This window comes from Procambarus clarkii, chromosome 26, assembly GCF_040958095.1.
Source record: "Procambarus clarkii isolate CNS0578487 chromosome 26, FALCON_Pclarkii_2.0, whole genome shotgun sequence".
Taxonomy (NCBI): domain Eukaryota; kingdom Metazoa; phylum Arthropoda; class Malacostraca; order Decapoda; family Cambaridae; genus Procambarus; species Procambarus clarkii.
Window position 1 is genome coordinate 8845679 of NC_091175.1, and position 21318 is coordinate 8866996.

General features: G+C 40.0%; 1 protein-coding gene across 1 annotated transcript; it reads left to right on the top strand.

Annotated features, from left to right (window-relative positions):
• The first annotated feature begins 11554 nt into the window (after positions 1-11554).
• LOC123756756 (uncharacterized) lies at positions 11555-19642 on the top strand. The gene is made up of 2 exons (XM_045740057.2): positions 11555-11746; positions 15912-19642. Exons 1-2 carry the CDS (start codon positions 11646-11648, stop codon positions 17413-17415), a joined length of 1605 nt encoding a protein of 534 aa, XP_045596013.2. The 5' UTR covers positions 11555-11645; the 3' UTR covers positions 17416-19642.
• The last annotated feature ends 1676 nt before the right edge of the window (positions 19643-21318 follow it).

Consider the following 21318-nt stretch of genomic DNA (forward strand, 5'->3'; position numbering starts at 1 on the left):
GCCATCACTTGCCCTTTCTGTATAATTTAAGTTTTCACTGCAAGCCAGAATTAACGTTTTAGTTATGTGAACCTAAATGCCACACACAATTTAGTTGATTAAAGCAGTTTGGCTAAGTCTTTAACTACTGGTGCAGATAGGCAAGTGATACACAGAATATTACTGGTAACCACCCTTTCAATGGGGCTTCACCTTGTGGTGGTGTATTTGGCTATCATAAGCTGAGTAGGAGGTGGGGGGGTTGCCTATGCCCCCTCTTCTGTCAATCTCCAGGTACTACATGTGCGAAGAAACCATGTGGAGGTGCCAGTTCGGATAATGAGACTACTACTATGGATGGGTTACCCCCGAAGAAGGGGTCTTTGTGTCTGAGCTGGGGTGAGAGGGAGAAAAGGGGCTTTGCAACGGTGTTGAAAATTGATGTGGTAGGACAACCATTAAAAAGCAGGAGCACTGCTTAGGACAATGTTTTTTCCTGCATTAGCCAGCATCCTTCCTCCCGTGCTACCCTGATAGGTGATATTCCTGGGTTTTGGGGCCCAAATTTGATAAAAATAATGCATGTAGACTGGTGTAAGATCGGGCTCCGGTGGTCCCAGACCCAGCTTCATCTTTGACTCACATTACTGAGCCTCTCCATTTTCCTGCCACTTCCTTGGTAGAGATGACTTGCAAGTCCCATCACCTAGAGTGATTTCTCCTTTAGTTGTTACAATTTTACATTTTACTGCCCTTCTTAATGAGGAAACATGGTGCCATCCTCTCAATCACATGCATTTTCCCTTAACCACTGCTATATACAATATGTGTAGCCCCATTACATGGCCGAGATATTTTAATGTCTATTATGAATACCTTATCCAACCAAACAGCACCTTGTTGACTCTGTGGATGTGTGTTACTTTTAATCCCTCCTGAACTGGCACACATTAATTGAGGTTCCCTCTAAGGAGGCAGCTGACTGCTTAGCTGCCCTGATCTGCACTGGTGAGATGCTAGTTTGGGTCTACAAAAATGTCCAGTTAATTGCCATCATTGGCACCTTCATTCTCCCACCCCATGTAGTGACTGGACACAGTCTTTCAAGACTTCAATGAGAATATTAAATACATCAAGGCCCAAGATTATCTTATCCTACAGGTTGATACATTCACTTGGCTCCTGTCATCAATCTCTTAGAGTTGTTAGACCCTCCCATCTTCAGTAATTCTTGCTGGTGTCAAAGGCTTCATTCATGAGTTCATTCCCTCCATGCTACTGCAATGGGTGTTGGAAATTAGGGCATGATTTGTTGTTCTCCCCCAAGCTCTGCATCAATACCCATCCTGTCTCTTCATGCTCGTGTGTGCACTATAACTTTGAAGAATCCATCCTTGACTTAAAATATAGAGATTGTATATCTTTCACTGTGGTAAGACACCAGGTATGACATCCGTCTATTCTGACATGACTTTTACTCATGCATTGTTTCATGCTCGTCTACCCTACTATTCTTTCCTTCCTCGGTTCCACAACTGCCTCCAAGCCTTAGACATCCCCCCCATCACCACCACCAGCTCCGTTACTGCTCATCTATAATCTGAAGCAGAGGGTGGTATCTGGAGATAACTCTGGTATCTCTGGCTGGTGCTTCTACTATTCAGTCATTCCCTACCTGCCATATTTGTCACTTCTCCACCTGACTCTTCTATGTCCACTCTGAACCGAGTCAGAGTTCGCTCTCTGACTCTTGGTTGCATCTTCCTCCTCCCAGCCATCCTTGTTTCACCTGGTCTCATTCTCTTACTGCCTGAGGCAATGGAGTATCTTGAAATAATCACACCTGTCTGTCAGAATCGTAAACCAGGTTCTCCCCTTTTCCTCCGCATTGTGTATATGGTGGTGATACTTTTGACATTGCTTGTCTTAAGTCTTTGTTCATGTATATTCCTAGATATCTTGAATGTCTTGGAACTTTAGAATATTCTATGACTGCTGTATAGTCTTCCGATTTTGACGGCACCTTTTTCATAATTACAGGTCCTTATTTTTCTCATCTTCTATGCCTCTGGAATCTCTCCTTCCTGCTGAAAAAAACTGGGAAGGACTAAAACTTTTATACAAAGTTTCCTTTCCTCTGATGTGCCTGTTCACCTTGCAGTAAATATATATACTGAGGAGAATGTCAACTGTGGATTGCATCCTGGGGCAGGTCAATTACTGGCCGAGACAGACACAACTAGTATAATAAAAATGGCCAACAATAAAATATTTAGGCAGCAGCTAGAACAGCAAAGGTTGTATGGAATGATGCTTATATTTAAACACTGAAGCTTGGCAAGATTATAATATTGGGATGAAGTAGGAATGAAATGATAAAATATGAGAACTATTTATTGAGAAAAAAGCTGCTAATGGTAAAAATGGAGTAAATGTTAAAGAAATTTTATTCTAATTACAATACATGTCTATGATAATCGTAAAACTAAATTTAGCTTATAGAACGTCTAGAGCAAAGCACACATATATAACAACCAAAAGCAAGAATAGGAAGAGAAACAATGAAAGGCTCAGGAAGTTAAACCTCTTGGGCTTCCTGAGGATCAAGGCATCATCATCATTCTCATTGTCATGAACAGAGGAGGTGGTCTGAATCCTGGACACCCTCGCCATATTCACAACAACATTAGCTATGACGATACAGAAGCAGAGGGTGATGAGGATGGCATACCAGATGTCTAGTAGCTTATAGTAGGGTGTCTTGACATAAGAGTTAGTGGCTTGAGCAAAGAGTCCTGTAAGCACCAACAGGGATGTCAGTGACACCATAATCCTCTCGTTAAACTCCTTGATGGGGAAGAAGAGTGTTGAGTAAGAGATGATGAACATTAGGGCACTTGGGGCAAAGCTGTTGAGTAGATGATAGTCACACAGGCTCTGTAAGTGCAGAGTAATGATGGCAAAGGTCTTTTGTCTCCCACTCCAATGGAAGTCCACGGTGGTCTCTCCAGTTATCTTAATGAGTCGGTAGTCCAGGAGGTAGTCTTCATTTTCATAATTCACTTCGTAAGGTCCAGTTGCATTGTCTTTATGCTGCCACTTCATCTCGGTGATAGCCTTCACGATGTAAAATGATCCATTGCACATCTGACTACCAAAAGGGAAGCGGTGCAAATGGAACTTGCAAGGAAAGCTGACACGACACTCTGAGTAAACCCTCAGACTCTGTTGTTGCCCTGTCAGGAACCTTCCTAGTGAAGATAAGCAAACAAACTCATGAAAAAATGCAAGAACTTGACATTTTACCTTACAAAGTATTATAAGACCAATATACTCGCATGAAATCCTACATTAATTCCTTATCTTAACACGGCACAAGATGCTCCTTGCACTCTGGTCGTATGCAGTGTTAAAAGCAAACGCCAAATGTGTGTATACAGCTCATATTGAAGGTTAATTCTAGAAACTCAAATAAAGATTAGTTTTCTAATAACTAAAGTGTTGTCAACACAGCTTACCATAAATGCATCCTTGAAGTCGTACTGCTCAATGGAATTCATATTCTTCCTTGTATTGCAGCGTGAACTGTAGCATTCCACGTTAATACCAGGTCCTTGCTTATATCCAGCAAACATACCAAGTTTTGGATACCATATCTCATCGCACGAAATGAAATGCAAATTTTCTCCCAAATCCCAGAAACGGACTCTTGGATCATGCCATGACATGAAAAACCCGATGTCAAGATGTGCCATGCCTTTCTCATTGGTAATTTGATCGATATTAAAAATCTCATAGCTATATGTCACTATCCCTTGGTCATTAGAGTCATAAACTGGAGTAACTTCACGTTCATAGCCTGGTTCCTTGTCAACAAGTCTCTTTCGGCATCCTTCTTCGTCGCTCCCGTCGGGAGAGTCTTTGTTACCGTCACATCGCTGGCTCCGAGGTAAACAGACGCCATCATGGGAGGAGAACTGTAAGATGTTGCAGGACGTCAACGTCAGAGTTGTGTTTTCGTCACCAGAGCACCAGCGATGCCGCCCTACTGGCTGGGAGCCTCGTTGTAGCTGCCACTCCCGGCGATGTAGACGAGATCTCAGGATCCACTTGTTGTCATTTCGAGTGATGTTGCATGTTTCTTGTCCTTTGAAGTAAATATTTCCGTCGGGCATTATACGCAAGAAGTAGTATCTGTCAAAGTCATGGATGTCGCCGAAGAGGGTGAAGCGAAGTGTGGCGGGAACACGACATACGCTACACTCCAGTTCGCTGAGACAGGTGCGTGACCCCAAGGTGCCGTTAGTCAACAAGGTCGGGCACAGAGTCGTTAGACCCTCCCCATATCGACCCTTGCTGCCCACCCACGACACCTGAGTCTCGTCTGTGATGCAGTGGCTGGCCACACTGTTAGCCACCTCCAAGCCTCCAGACGCCACCTCCTCTTCCGTTGGAAAATGTCCGCCAAACCCTTTACATATTCTCAACATTCCATTATAATCACAAGGTTCTTTGAGCAGCAAACTATCCATTGATTGAGAACACAGCTCGTCTAGTGAATAATCAACTAGCAATACATTTCCTCGACTAATCCAGGTTGAATTGATGGGGATGGCTGCCTTTTTGTTGTCCACAAGATTATTACAATTAGTAACAGGCTCAGAGGAGCCGTTGATGAGCCGTGGCTGGATGGAAATAGCAGCAACCAACCCAGTAAAGGAACGTTGGTGGTTGAGATGGGAGCCCACACACACCCCTCTGTCCTCAGACACAATGCCATAAGTCTTCTCAACGTTAGTCCAGTTCAAAAGGATTTCCCCTACACGTGCCCAGACCTGTAATATATGTGGTACTTAGAAGGCGAAAATGGTGCTATCAAATAATAAGTTAGAAAACATGCTGTATAAAATTTTAAGCGATCACACATTACAAGCAGTGCAGCAAAGTATTCAATAGTCTATAAAAGACGTGCAAACTATCGCTAACGTAAATTCTGGATGTATTCTTACGTTCAGCTGGAACATGGTGATGAGAACGAAAAAAATAAGTTAACTTCCTGAACACCAATGTTGTCTCAAAGGAACTATAAATTGCAAAGCCACAATGAGGAAGGCAAAACTTGAGAGAAACTGTTAACCTTAACTTAAACAGAACCACTTATGGTATTGGTTTCTTATTTTAGGAGATGGAAGATGTTGAAAAACAGTGTCACTGATGATAACAAACTAGTGAGTAAAATACTAAAGACAAAGTAAGGCTGTTTTCTGAAAATCATTGAAAGGATCTATGAGGAGAAAGCACCAAGCCATTGACTATATAGCACTTGGAAGGGATCAGGACAACACACAATTACAGCCCCGCTTCTGTGCCAGGCAAGTCCACTACTGGCTCACCATATTGGTTCTTGGAACTTTTGTTCCAAGAAGCTGAATCTAAAACAACAACAAAAACATCAGGACAAGGATTTGGGATGGGACGAGGGAAAGGAATGGTACTCAACCACTTGGACTGTCGGAGATTGAACGCCTACCTGCATGAAGCGAGCGTCGCTCTACCGTCCACCCCAAGTGTTTGGGCTGAAGATTAAGAGCCCAAATCAATTCTCACGAATATGACACAATCCTCGATTCACATTACAGATGTCATTCTAACCTCCCGTCGACGTTGACAATCTGGGAAAAATCACAGATCCTAAATATCATAAGGAAACCGAACTATATTTCACTCAATCCCTACCTGCCCAACCACTTGGGCTAGACGGTAGAGCGCCGGTCTCACGTCATTCAGGTCGGCGTTCAATCCCCCACCGTCCAAGTGGTTGGGCATCATTCCTTTCCCCGTCCCATCCCAAATCCTTATCCTGATCCCTTCCAAATGTTATAAGAGTTGTAATGGTTTGGCGCTTTCTGCTGGTAGTTTCCTTTCCCTCAACTCCCAACTCCAACAAACCTTTCCCCCTCCTCATACCCAAAGTTACCGTCATGTAGCCTCGCATTTTACAGGGGCTACAAATGCGAGGCTACAGGCTACACGTAGCCTCGCATTTTACACCACCAGTCTTCTCCATCGCCTTTTTCAATGCCACTCTTTTTCTCCTTACATGCACCCAGCATAACCCCTGAGACCTCCCTCGTGGTAACGCACTCTAACCCGCCCCCCGATACGAAATTGATATTGGTATCGAGACCGTAGACTTAAATTGTTTCGCCCGAACACGGTCCCCCCCTTTCCCTCTACTTCCATAAAGAAATTATATTAATAACTTGGTTTTGGTGAGTGGAGTAACCGACGCACACGAGGTTCCAAGCGTCCGTCAGTAGTGTCGCGGGGAAGGTGTAGCGGCTCCCGCCAACACTCACCCACAGGCTGGAGTCATTGAACCCTACAACATGTGGAAGTAACATGAAAGCTGTTACTTATTCCATATGTATCTATCGTGATACCTATGGCTACCGGACTATTGTTTTTGCATTCAAACATCTAAAATCACCCCACATTACATAACATTATTATCTAAATAAAAAATTCATTGATATATCTCTCAATATTAGCTATCTAAATATGTACCGATGCTTCCAAAAATTAATTTTGATGTAGAATATTTTTGTTTATACTGCGACAACTTTATTGGATCCTTCCCAAGGTATTGTTTTTGAATCAGTCAACATACATTCAGTAGTCTACAATTTTACTGAAAATGGAAATAATGTGAAATAAAGTAAGGAACGCAAGAAGCTGACCAGCTGTAAGACTGATGTCTTTAGTGTTGCAATAGAAGTATTGACCATCCTGTTGGTTGGTTTGTGCCTTAATCTGCTGCTGTCGCCTCTGCTTGGGTTTCTCCGTCTGCTGCTGCTGGGGCTGCAGAAGGGCGCACACTGCCAAGTTATTCCAGTCGACGTCGACGAAGGGGGGGCGGTGGACAGTGTTGTTAGTGCCACACAGAGAGGCTGACCCGCCGGCCAGCGCCACCACACCAACACACTCTCCTGGCGGAAGGCAGGGAACTGCGTCAAAGAAATACGTCCTCAACAGTACTGACCTAACTGTCTACGGGGAAATGTGGTCTGGCTCTCTATGCCCCGCCTGCTAGCCTCGTTGTCCCTGTGTTAATGCACTCGGTGTAAGTCTGATTCACTAGTGCCAGCGAACTCCTTAGGAAATATATAACGGTCAAATCTACTTACTCACTCACAGTTGCTTAAAATAGAAGCTGTACTTGTGGTCGGTCTCGAGGCCATTGTTGATGTGAAGATGTGCTTTGAATTTTGTAACTAGCTCATCAAGGTAGAAACTAAGTGATTGTAACCTATCCGCCGCTGCCCAGTGGATGAGGGGGAGGGGGGGGCGGTGTGCAGGACAAATATATCAATACAATACAATACAATACAATACAATTTTATTTAGGTAAGGTACATACATACAATAAATATTTACAAGGATTGTTTAACTTATAGGTATAGCTAGTACATACAATGCCTAAAGCCACTATTACGCAAAGCGTTTCGGGCATGATAAACTTAAATGACAAGCTTAATACTAATTGAGCATAATGAGTAGAATGAAAACAAGAAATGAAAACATAGATGAAAAAGCAGCACAAATACAATTATGTCGACAAACAGCGCTCTTTAAAGAAAAAAACAGACATTGGTTGACAATAGAAGGGTAAGGTAGGTTACAGGGAATTTATTAGGTATAGCTTCGCTTTTAACTTAAACTGGTTGAGAGAGGTACAGTCTTTAACATGGTTGGGAAGGTCATTCCACATTCTGGGCCCCTTGATTTGTAGAGCATTTCTAGTTTGATTAAGTCGTACTCTAGGAATATCAAAACTGTATTTATTTCTGGTGTGATGCTCATGGGTTCTGATACAACCTTCTATGAAGCTTTTGAGATCAGGATTGGCATTATAGTTTAGCGTTTTATATATGTATAATACACATGAGAGAATGTGCAGTGACTTAATGTCTAACATATTCAGAGATTTAAGTAGGGGTACCGAGTGGTGTCTGGGGCCAGAATTGGATATTGTCCTAATAGCCTAATAGCCTAATATCAATTGTGACACTAGCTCTCCACATATGTCAGTTGCTAAATTAAAAAAACTGTACTTGTGATCGATCTCGAACTCATTGATGATGTGACGACTTATACTGAATTTTGTAACTAGCTCATCAAGATTGTAACTTGCTTAGCTAAATGAATTGTGGGGCTCCATCCCTAAGCCTAAACTTTACACTACCGCCCACAAGATGGGTATGGGGCGTATAATAAATGAACTAAACCAAACTAAAAACCCACTCACCTGAAGACATCTGGAAAGCCAACAGAAGAAAGAGGTGCCGGAGTCGGAGGTGACGACGAGGGTAGTAAAGAAGTGTCGAGGTTAGTGACCCGTCATGGTGGCCCCGGATGCTGGGGGTCAGTGACCCCTCATGGTGGCCCCGGACGCTGGGGGTCAGTGACCCCTCATGGTGGCCCCGGATGCTGGGGATCAGTGACCCCTCATGGTGGCCCCGAACGCTGGGGGTCAGTGACCCTTCGTGACGATCCCAATCGCTGCAGTTTAATTTTCGTCGAAGCATTCCTGTAAAACAGGAAATACTCCGAATATTGTTTTTAAGTTTGCTGCAATGTGACGGTCAGTGTGAGTGTGGGTCACCACAGGAGGGACCGGGAGTGTGGCCCTATCATCAAATAATAACGGGTTGTATTAACCAAGATATATATACACACTGAGCCTGGCAGGAGACGATGAATCAACTCTTCTGGCCACTCTCCGACCTGGAACTAAGGATTCATACTCTTCCACATGGATATAAACGGCCGGAATTATCATTAATTGATTGTTTTCTTTCTTGTGTCGGTATCTCGCTCACCATCAAGCGTAATATATGGTGTAATAATTACTTATGTATATGAGTCCTGTATAGTGTTTATTGGTGTGTGTGTGTACTCACCTAGTTTTACTTGCGGGGGTTGAGTTTCGGCTTTTTGATCCCGCCTCTCATTTGGCAATTAACCGGTGTACAAATTCCTGAGCCTATTAGGCTCTATCATCTACATTTGAGACTGTGTATGGAGTCTTCCTCCACCACATCACTGCCTAATGCATTCCATTTATTAAATACTCTGACACACAAAAATAATTTCTAGGGTCCCTGTGGCTCATTTGGGTACTCAGTTTCCACCTGTGTCCTATTGTTCGCGTACCACCCGTGTTAAACAGTTTATCTTTTTCTACCCTGTCAATTCCTCTGAGAATTTTGTAGGTTGTGATCATGTCTCTCCTAACTCTTCTGTCTTCCAGTGTTGTGAGGTTCAGTTCCAGTAATATTTCCTCATAGCTCATTCCTCTCAGTTCGAGAACTAGCTTGGTGGCATACCTCTGAACCTTTCCTAACCCCATTTTGTGTTTGACTAGATGTGGACTCCACGGTGGAGCCGCATATTCCAGTATTGGTCTGACATATGAGGTATACAAGGTTCTGAATGCTTCCTTACACAAGTTTCTGAAGGCAGTTCTTATGTTCGCCAGCTTTGCATACGCCCCTGATGTTATCCTTTTTATGTGGACTTCAGGGGACAGTCCTGGTGTGATATCAACCCCCAGATCTTTTTCTCGTCCTGACTCCTGAATGATTTCCTCTCCCAGTTGGTACCTTGTGTTTGGTCTCCTGCTCCCTACTGCTCCCTATCTTCATCACTTTGCATTTGCTTGAGTTAAACTCTAGCAGCCATTTGTTGGACCATTCCTTCAGTCTGTCCAAGTCATCCTGTAGCCTCTGTTTGTGTGTGTGTATGTATTCACCTAGTTGTGCTTGCAGGGGTTGAGCTCTGCTCTTTCGGCCCGCCGCCTTCGGCCCATCAATCAATCATCTGTTACTGACTACTAACTAACTAATTATTTTTTCCACATACACCCAGGAAGCAGTCTGTTACACCCGTAACAGCTGTCTAACTCCCAGGTACCTATTTACTGCTGGGTAACAAGGGCATCAGGGTGAAAGAAACTGCCCATTGTTACTCGCCGTTGCCGGGAATCGAACCCGGGCCACAGGATTACGAGACCCGCGCGCTGTCCACTCAGCGCCCTAACGCCCCATGTGTTTGTGCGTGTGTGTGTGTGTACTCACACATGCATATTTCCGTCTCTCCTTCATGCCTCATTTATCCGTCCCTCTTCTTCTCGTCTTCCCCTATACACCTTCCCCCTTCCTCCCTCCCTACGGTTATCGTGTTGATCTCCACCAAGGACTATCGTATTCACCTGTGTTTGTTTACGCGGGTCTATACGAACGACTACAACGTACAGGTGGCCGCTCGCACGCACGTGGAGGCCACCAACAATTTTTTTATAACAATAATAGCAACAATAAAATAATTTATTCATAAGATTTTACATACACAGAACATAAGACAAAGATGCAATTTATTCAGTCTTGTGAATTATGAATTATAAATTTATTGTGCACTCCATACTCATGCGAACGGTAGTTTATTACACACCCCATATTCATCCTGTGAGCGGTATTACGAGTCTTCTGACAGCAGATACTCCAAATACTCCGTCGATAAAACAACTAACTATACTGTACAGGTTGTTTTGTTGTTTTTGATTCAGCTACTCAGAACAAGAAGTTCCAGTAGCACGGGCTATGGTGAGCCCGTAAGTGGAGGCTCGATTGGAGCCATTATCTGTATCAATAGCTGATACTAGAGATCTGGCGATGGATGGGGGTCTTCATGGTGGTTTCCAGCCCTGGAGAGCTGGCTGTATCAGTTATGGAGCTGGTGGGGTTAGTGTAGAAACTATACAGAACTCGCTCTTCAATGTTATAGTGAATGATTTTACACTAAATGACGTGAGTTACCTGGAGCGTTGTAGCTAGTTTAATGCACTCACGGATATTAGGAGATGTTCTCATACTCTGCCCAGAGACTATGCTAAACTGAATTTACTAGTAAAGTACTAGAATTTTACTAGTGCAAACGAGTAGACTAGATCTAGATTCACATTCGAGCTATGACCATCCATCCAGTGGAACATGTCATATGGATTAGCTTAGCAGTAAAATTATGTGTATCTGAGCTAGTTTATACAAAAAGTTATATTTTATTATTATTTATTTGTGTAAATATAGTTTTCAACACCCTCCTTGCCTTCACTGTGTTTGAAATTCCCGCTGTAGATGGAATGAATTCACGTTTGGTCATTAACAACTTTGAATATGATAACTAAAATAAAATCCCTGGTATTAATATCCTTTCAGCTGTTCTAAAAGACTATCTGAATGACGCTACAAATTACTGGAGACATACGGGGAGTTTTGTTTAGGTTTTTTAATGTACACAATGAACGCTGTCAACACCAAATAGATTTGTTCGCTTCATATATCGTGGCTTTGGCTTAGGAAGACTCGTTGCTACTACGGTCATAATTAGCAAAATATTTTTTTAGATTTTTGCTTTACCTGTCTTAATGTTAATATAAATATAAATGCAATTTTGTTTGATTTAATAAGTATTTTGTTAGTATATTTCAGTTGTGTATTGGGTTGTGTTGTGATGACGGAGGTATCGGACTCGCGCGAGGCTGATGCTTTGTGATTGTTTCTGTGGTGTCTGGCTCGCTGTAGTTTTTCCACTCAAAGAAGGCCAGTATGGCTTTTTTTGGCCCAGCCTCCATACTTGACCTTTCAGATGACGTCCTTCTACTTATATTCTCGTACCTCAAGTCTCGGGATCTTCTCACTCTCTCACAGTAAGTCACTCTTCATAAGACCTTGACGCAATCAATGACTTATTTGATCAAACCATTTAGAAAAAAAACTAGCTCAAAGGGCGATTTAGATTTTGACAAATCTTAAATCCATTTTTTGTTTAGGTATATTGAAACTTGAGCACAGAAGCACAGCCAGAACTTATCTCTGATTTTCCATAAACATTTTGAGTCTTGCTAAAACACTCCCAAGCATCATCAGTCTTAAATATGGCTGATTATATTCCACAAGTTGCGTTGTTTTATATTTTACCTTATTTCTAGTTTGGTAAAAACCTAATCTTCTTATCTAATCTGTTCTTATCTAACCTGCTCTTATCTAACCTGCTCTTATCTAACCTGTCCCTACCTAACTTGTCCCTACCTAACCTGTCCCTACCTAGCCTATCCATACCTAGCATCTACCTAACCTGTCTGTACCTACCCTCTGCCTACCTAACTGGTCCCTACCTAACCTTTACCTACTTAGTCTTTCCCTACCTAGCCCCTCTCTACCTAACCTTTACGTATCTAGCCCCTCTCTACCTAGCCTCTCTCTCTACCTAACCTTTTCCTATCTAACCTGCCCATACCTAATGTGTCCCTACCTAACTTGTCCTTACCTAACCTGATCTCTCACAACATTATCCTGCTTTAAGCCCAACATAACACCCTAACTCATTTAAATAGTAAAAAAAAAAAAAGCCAAAGAAAATTACAACAGCATGGTTTGCTGGAAACTTTGGGTTGGAAATGGGATGGCTTATCTTGCTGACAAATAACTATCCATATTACTATTTTCAAAACATTCAGCTGTCAGCTAACAGCACAGGCTTCAACACCCTGCAAGTTACCTGGAGCATACTTGGAGAGGGTTCTGAGAGTTCTTTTACTCCCTGAGCCCGGCCTGAGGACATATTCGACCCGGCCTGAGGCCAGGCTTGACCTGGCCTGAAGCCAGAAGTTCTGGCAGGTATCAGATACTTTTGTGCTCTTTACAACATGCACAGCTATTTTGCCCTGCTTTTGGGGGGGAGGGACATGTCGACCAGTTGTTAGGAGAACTTGGAACAAGTTGCCCTGTTTCTCAGTCTTTCTTAATACAGACTAATCATTAACTTGTATGATACTAAACCATTTTGGATTTTTTAATAGTTCATTTACAAATTAAAATATACCAGTCCAAATTATATATAGATGGCATATATTTGACAAATTTAAGAGTAAAGATCACCATGCAGTTAGTAATCATCTATACCATCTTGACAAATATAATCATGTATATAACGTGCATGTTAAAGAGTATGCAATATGGAATTTAAATTAATTAAGAATACAGTATAACATTTTTAAAATAGGCTATACAGTGGGGCCCCGATTTACGATGGTAATCCGTTCCCAGAGACATATCGTAAGTCAAAATATCATAAGTCAAAACGATTTTTCCCATAAGAAATAAAGAGAATTGAATTAATTCGTTCCACACACCCAAAAATATTAATTTAAAAATACATTTTATACTGAATACAATTTTTTTTCTCTTACTACAATACAGTACATATGTTTATCTTACCTTTATGGAGGACTCTTGATGGTATATGGAAGATGGTGATGAGGGGGAAAGGAGGAGATGTGTTACTGTTTGGAAGAGGAGTCCCCTTCCATTATAACATCAGGCAGTGATGATTTCTCTGGGGTACACTCTCTCCAACATTTTGCTTGCATACCACTAGGACCTGGTTGTGGTTCACTGCTTGTTTGTCTCACTAAAAATTTGTCTAGCAACACTTGTTTTTCCCTTTGCTTTAACATTTATCTGTAGTGATGCATCACAATGTCATTGAAAAGGTTAAGGCAACGACCTACTGCAGCTTGTTTTGGGTGAGTCCTTTCAACAAAAGTTTGCAGTTCTTCCCATGCTGCACGCATTTTCATAATAAATCAAGAAGGGACATTCTCCACATCAATAACCCTCATACCATTTTCATGTTTACAAAGGATCACTTGTTTTTTCTCTGTGGTCAGCCTCACATGTGTTTTCTTGGGTTAAACCTTACCACAAACTTTTTTGGGACCCATGGCGTGTTATATAATAATCACTTATATGTTCAAAAAGCAAAGAATCACCACAAAAATGGAATTTCTTATAAGTGTGATCGTCACTAAAAGGGCGGCTCTAGTAAACTGAGACAGGTCGGCCCATGCGACCGGAAAGCATGTGCTCGGTCGACCTGAACATGTATCAACGAATATCGTTAGTTGACGACACTATCGTAAGTCGGTAAGCCACAATGTACTTCATGGTCAATAAAATATTTTCATGTAATTTGTTCATTGCAACAAAGATTGTGGATTATAATAACCAGTGGTCTTCATTTAGCAATAGCTGGTGACAAATTACTAAAAAAAATGTGCAAAGCAAATTTTAAGTACTTTAATAATAATAATAATAATAATAATAATAATAATAATAATAATACATTCAATTTACATAATTATTGAACAGTATATGTGTACAGTATAGGGATATACTTAAGGCAAATTTATAGTAATCGACTACAGTATATTTTGCACTGCAGCCTATATTATAATTCCCATAATAGGGTCACTTGAAGAAAATATTATCCACATTCACCACTTCCTCAAAAAAGCAGATCATATTGTTCCAGATCAGAGCCAGATGTGAGTGAAATCCAGATTTCATAAAATGAGCTCTTTTTTTTTTTTTTTTGGCTGTTCATCTAATTTTCTGCTTTTTCTTATAGTAAATTATATAATGCACATTTTAGAATATTCAGCCGTAATATACAATTATTTTGTTTGCATATAAATAATTATGAATGATAACATACACAAAAATTCATTTATTTGCTTATCTTTCTGGGCTGGTTCTTTTTAAATTCCTGGTGCATTTGCTCTGGCACCATTGAGACATTCACAAAGCACCCAGGTCTCTGGAACTTGTGCAGGTCTACCAAGCGCCAGGACCAGAATCTGGTGTGCACATAGAGGCGAGAGATCACCAGATGGCAGCTGTAGTTCACTAAAGCATTCCACCTCTCACATAGCTGGCAGTAACTTTACACCTATATCCTTTGTATTATTTAGATCAAGGGGGGGGGGGGGGGGGTTCATGTTCTTTTGAACGTGGTTGTCCCATGGGGCGGGGCTATACATAGCATGTATTTATTCATTATGCTTCACAATTGTGCCTATGCATCCCCATCTTGTGTGTCCTTAGTTAATAGTTCTCCCTGAATTTATTTCAGGGTTGTATACCTTTGTGTCTGCTTGCATTTTGCATTTCTTCACCAGCGTTATCTTTTCTGAGGAGGTTTTGAGTGTTCTTTCTGAGTTGTTTTCCTCAGGGTGTGTTAGTGTCTGAATAGTCCTTGACTTGATTCTCAACTTAGACTTATTGAAGGGAGTTGATTAATTTTCCCATGTACAGTACTGAACAAATTATATAGAATAGTATACATATACAAATACAATCAAAACTCGGTAATACAAATAAGGGGCCAACCTCCCATTTGTGTTAGCTGAACATTTGACTAACCTACCTGTTGTCTACCTGTTTATGGTTCTGGGAATGAATGTCTCCATAGCTCGGTTTCTAACCAGACTTCCTGATTGGTGGTCTGGTCAACCAGGCTGTTAGATGCTGCTGCTTTCAATCTTATGTATGAATCAGTCTAGATGATCAGGTATCCTTTAGTGCTGTTTATCAAGTTCTCTTTTTGAACACCATGAATGTCCAAAAATAAACAAATTCACAATATTATGCACAACATCTCAGTTATTCCAACATTTACCCACAACTCATTGTATGCTGCTGCTGCATTTTTAGAGAGAGAATATTGCCTACCCTTCAGCCAAGGGTAGGCAATATTTGTCCTTGCTGGAGGTCTGTTTGCCGCGCCACCTTTTGGGGTGATGGTGGATAGGTATAGATGGTGAATTGATTGGATAGGTATATGGGGGAGAAGGGTTGGGTTTAAATAGGACGTGCCTAGTCCAGGTCAACAGGACTGTTGTTGGATATAATAAAGTATTTACTTAAAAATATTTAATATAAAATTAGTTAAAAGTTTGAGATAATGTTGAAGGTAAATTGCTGATTTGTGGTATTATATGCTTGATATAAATTTAATGTCTTTATTTTCAGAACATGTGAACGATTCAACAAAGTGGCAGGTGACAAGTCATTGTGGATTGATGTAAACTTCAGTGAAGGGTGCTTATCTTTGCAGCAGTTAAAGCGTTGCCATGTGTTTTTGCGTGCAACTACTCGTCGTTTAATTCTGCGAGGACACAAGAAGAAATATGCAGGGACCCCCAAGTGGAAAACTCCTCTCATAAGTGCAGGTCTTTTAAAGCTTATTGGAGAGAAATGCCCAAACCTTCAGGAATTAACATTAAGTGAAGCTTATATTGATGCCAACAAACTCAAAATGGCAGATTTTTTGCCTGTTCAGTCTCTCAGTAAATTTAGTCTTGTTGACTGTGAGTTTGTGAATCTGCCTTCACCCTTAAGAGATGGGTCATATTTTAAGAGAACACAAAAAATTCTTCCTAGATTAGAGTGCTTGAAAATTATCAAGTGTACTTGGGTGGATGATTACGATGTCATGGTGCTTAGTAAAGTTGATTCTTTAAAAAAATTGGTATTAAGAAATTTACCAAAGGTAGGCAGAGCAATGGCGTACCTTGCACTTGGTTTTCGGTTCGGTTTTCAGAATTTAGAGGAATTGGACTTGAGAGGAACTAGCTTAGAAGACAATGAAGTGATATCAGTAGTGAGAAATGGGAAACTGAGAGCCCTATACTTAGGTCCAATGGGACCAGTTAAACGTTTGCCAGAGGAACCACCAGGAGGGCACAACCTCATTATGCCAGATCCTCGGTGGCAAGAAGAAAGGCAGCAAGTTGTGGTTATCAATGTTGGACCAAATGGACCTCAGTGGCGACAGGTAAATGATGAGGAACTGGATGGAATGGGTCTCCAGTGGGTAAGGAATGCTCCTGTTGTCCAACAGCACCGTGCAGAAGAGGAAGATGAAGACAGGCACTATTTTATTGGTAAAGATGGAAGGCCAGTTGAAGCAGAGGAAAACAGTGATGATGACGATGATGATGAAGAGGATGATGAAGATGATGATTGCGATGATGATGAAGATAATGGTGCAGTGCAAGGATATGAGAAGAGAGAGCATAAATCTTGTACAGGTGAAGCACAAGGGAAAGCACGGGACAGTTCAAGCCGGGCAATTTCAGATGAAAGAGAAGGAAAGAAAGATAATTCATGTAAAAACAATCAGAATAAGGAGGATAATGATGATACAGGAGAAAACAGAGAAGAGCCAGCAGGAGACCACGAGGATGATTTGCATTGTGAAGCTTGTCAGGTTCCAGATGAAGGCTTATCTGATAAGCTAGTTCGTGCATTTGGCTCAACAACTAAACATCTGCACACTTTAGTAGTGTCTGGCTGTGCTATCTCTGACTATGGCTTACAAGAGATAATTCGACTGGCTCCATCATTGCGGCTGCTTGATGTAACCAACACAAAAGTAACAAGTGGTGCTGTCCAAGAGGCAAAGGTTGCTCGACCAGATTGTGTAATATTGGGTGGCGGGCCACGAGTAATGCGACAGCAAAATAACAGATGATGTTGACTCTGTCATAAAGTATGAGAATATTCTGTTGACTAGGTAGTCTGTAATATGGAAATTAATATTGCCTTTCATCCAGGTATTTAAGCCTAGTGTGTGATCAGCATATATATAAAAGTATGGGACAATAACATACTAGTAATATATGGTGCAGTTGCTGGATACACCAATACCTCAGGTATTCAAAACACAGTGAGGATGTTTACTATCTGGAATTTATATTTGGTATCAATATTTGTTATTTATCTGTATGCTTTAGTATATACATACTGTATGTGTGTTCATTTATGACTGAATATCAATGTATATTTTTTTTTAGATAATGCAAATATTTGCTAAAAGGGATCTGAAGATTTTGAAATGTATTGTATTGAGCATACTGTACTCTGTATATTTTTTTGTAGCGAAGATTAAATCTTTGCCTATTTTAATGATTAATATTACTTTTGGAGATGTTAAATGGTATGAGTTACTTTACAAAATATTCTGAAAGCTATGCATTTTAATACAACAGTTTTAATTGGGCACCAAATTTTAAATACAGTGGAGTTGTACAGTAGCTACTAGTTTGTTTATGTAATTTGTAATATATTTGTTTTAGTTAGTGGCATTAATATGCTTCTTAATGCTCTAGTAGCTATATTATGCAGATCAAAGATATTACTTATACAGTACTGAATAGGCTAGAATAGCAGTCTTTATAATTGGCTACGATTAGTTATTTCATAAAAAATCCAAAATGTTTCAACACATTTTCAATTGCTGCTGTGGTGATATAGTAGAATCTTCGCATTGCTTCATATTGCTTAAAGGCAGGTTTAAGTTCACTTATCCATGCCAATTTTTTGTATTACTATATGTTTCTACTTAAATAGTTTTATCTATTCTCCTTTCCTTCTTTGTAAAAGATAATTTAGAGGAATAAATAAAATAAATATTAAAGTCAAGCTACATAGAGAATAGCAAAGTATCATTAAATTCAGATATACATACACATATTGGACATATGTGTCCACATGCTAATATTTGCACACACAAATTACACTGCAAGATATGAGACTGCACAATAAAATACCAGATTTGAGGTTCATTGCTTTAGTTGACAGTTGTAAGGTGGGACCTAGGAGCCGAGCTCAATCCCTGCCAATTCTTCTTGTTAAAAAAAAATACTCTACACGAATTAACACAACATTTAGAGAGAAATCCCAATACAGTACAGTAATTCGTCTCATCACACGTGTATGTGCACAATATCCTGCAACACCTTTACTATGACCAATGTTTTTGCAGTACATTTTGACTTGCCTCGTGGTCTTTTGAGAATCCTAGAGAAATTCAAGTTGTACCAGGAAACAGTGCTCATAAGTGTTGGCATTTTACCTTATAATGTGCAGTAGTGCTGAGTTATCCTACACACTTGCAGATATGAGGTACATATACAGTACTGTATTGTGTATCGAGGTAAAATTATGCCGTATTTTTCTAAAAATAATTAATGCAACAAAATGTTTGTTTCTTTTCTGTACAGTTTATAGACACACTGGGAGAATTAAATTTATTGTACTAAAAATAAAAAATACATTTCAAAAGTACAATACTGTAGATGAATTAGTTTCCTTATTCATTAGCATGGTTTTTGGGATGTGCAATGTATTAGCGACACGAAGGATAGTACACAACACCGAACAAGAGGACTAAGAAAAAACTTGTTCAAGCTAAAGAAACAAAGGTGCCGAAAAATTATTAGAAAGTTTTCTTTTGGAAACAGTGGTAGACGGTTGGAACACGTTAAGTGTGCTGGTGGTGGAGGCCAAAACTGTCAGTAGTTTCAAAGCGTTATACGACAAAGAGTACCGAGACGGTGGGACACTGCGAGTGTAGCTCTCATCCTGCAACTACACTTGTGTAATTACAATGAAATCGCATTAACGTGATGTATCGATAAAAAAGTAAGTTTCAATTGGTACTTCCAAGCTGTATCAACTAGGCTGGGAGTACCAAGTGTGCGGGTTCAATTCCTCCTCATGGTACCTGCTGATTTTCTCATGAAGGACAGTACAGTACTATACTCTATGACCATTTTCTTCATGATGCAGCTTGTTAGTCTGTGCTTTCAGTATTACTGAATTAATGATACAAGTACTTTACAGTATCTGTGACCATTTTTATAAATTGGAGCATTGAAAACTGAAAGCTAATAAAACCACAAAAAATGTCGAAATATTCAATTTGTCTCATTTCCAGCAAATTTCCTAAAATACAAAACAACAAATTGAATTAATGTAATATCAGTTATTAATGTTGGTTTCATGTTAGATTAGCACTGGAGAAACATTAATTCAACATAGTGGAGAGAGAAAGCATAGCATGGGCAATAATAGATGTATAGATACAATACTATATAACAATGGATTACAGTATAGCCACAGAAACTAAATAAATGGGCAATGGATTTTGATAATTATGATGATAGGGCCAAACTAGATATTGCCATGGATGCTAAGAGAAAATGCTTTGGTACTACAGTATGTAATCTGCTAATCAGGGTTTACATCACAATTTAAGAGATTGATAGTATTTTTTTTAAGAGTTTATTATTTACTAATTGGCGAATGTAATTGGCAACAAAATTTACCAAGACATTTGAAGTGATTTACTAAAAATATTAGTTACACCCAATCAGGTCAGACTAAACTAAGTATCATTATTATCAGTAATTTTTTCAGAGCTGTAACAAATTTGTATTTAAGTAATAATACTGTATATAAGGGTTTAAAATTATGAGTTGTAATGATCTTTACATTACAAATAAGCAATTGTTTTCATGTACTCTGGAAAGTTTAGATTCAAAGGTTAATCAAATTATTTTAATTGAGTAGCAACAAAGGTACATTTTCAAGCAACCAGGTTAGCTTGATGTTTGTTATAAAAATATGGATTGGTCTGACTTCAATGTTTAATATACATAACTTACATTTAGGATTACAGTATTTTCTATGTCAACAGAAAATTTTGGAGAGAGAGAGAGAGAGAAACAAGAAAAAAAGGAAAAAAAAGGAAAGGAAAAAAAGAAAAAAAAAGAAAAAGGTTAAATAAATAAATTAAATAAATGAATAATAAAGTAAATAAATAAATAAATGAGTTTGACCACAGAACACGTAAGAGATCACAAACCTCTACATGTTGTCATGTATGAAAGCATGTACCGTAATATTACGTGTATTAGTGGCTTCGTGAGAAAGGACCACAACCACCAAAACCTATAATACCATAACCTATTGCTCCTTATTGACTATAAATATAATAAATGGCACTAAGCTAAGTTAGACTACAGTATTTAAGTTATAAAATACGCCACAATTGTAGGGAGTTAGACGAAAATATCTGAAGGTTTATTTATATTAGTAGAAATTGCTTAGTGATCAATAGTAAAAATCTAACCTATTCCTATAAATGGACTTGACAAGGACTGCCTCATCTTTTAGGACATGGTGGCAATGTTTGCTCTACAACAAGGAACTAATCGACTCACATCGAGCCACATTATATAATTACTGTTAAATCTATTGAAAATGAGGGGGGAATAAGAATCAGGGGTGAACCCATAGCCATCTCAAACTCCAACACAGTGCTCGGGTACAACTTCAACAGGCTACTCAACTCCTCCCAGTACGTATCCCAGAAGACAGCGATGGCCCGGGGCTCACTGGAGAGGCTCTTCCGTTTCAACCAAGCCCCATCCCACATCAAGCTCCACCTGTACAGAATGATCATAAGGCCTAGCTTGGAATACCCCTACGTTCCCCTGAACCTCACCAACAAATCCAACATGTTGAAGATTCAACGAGTACAAAACAAAGCACTTCGCTTTGCAGAGGGCCTGACTCTGAGGGACAGGGT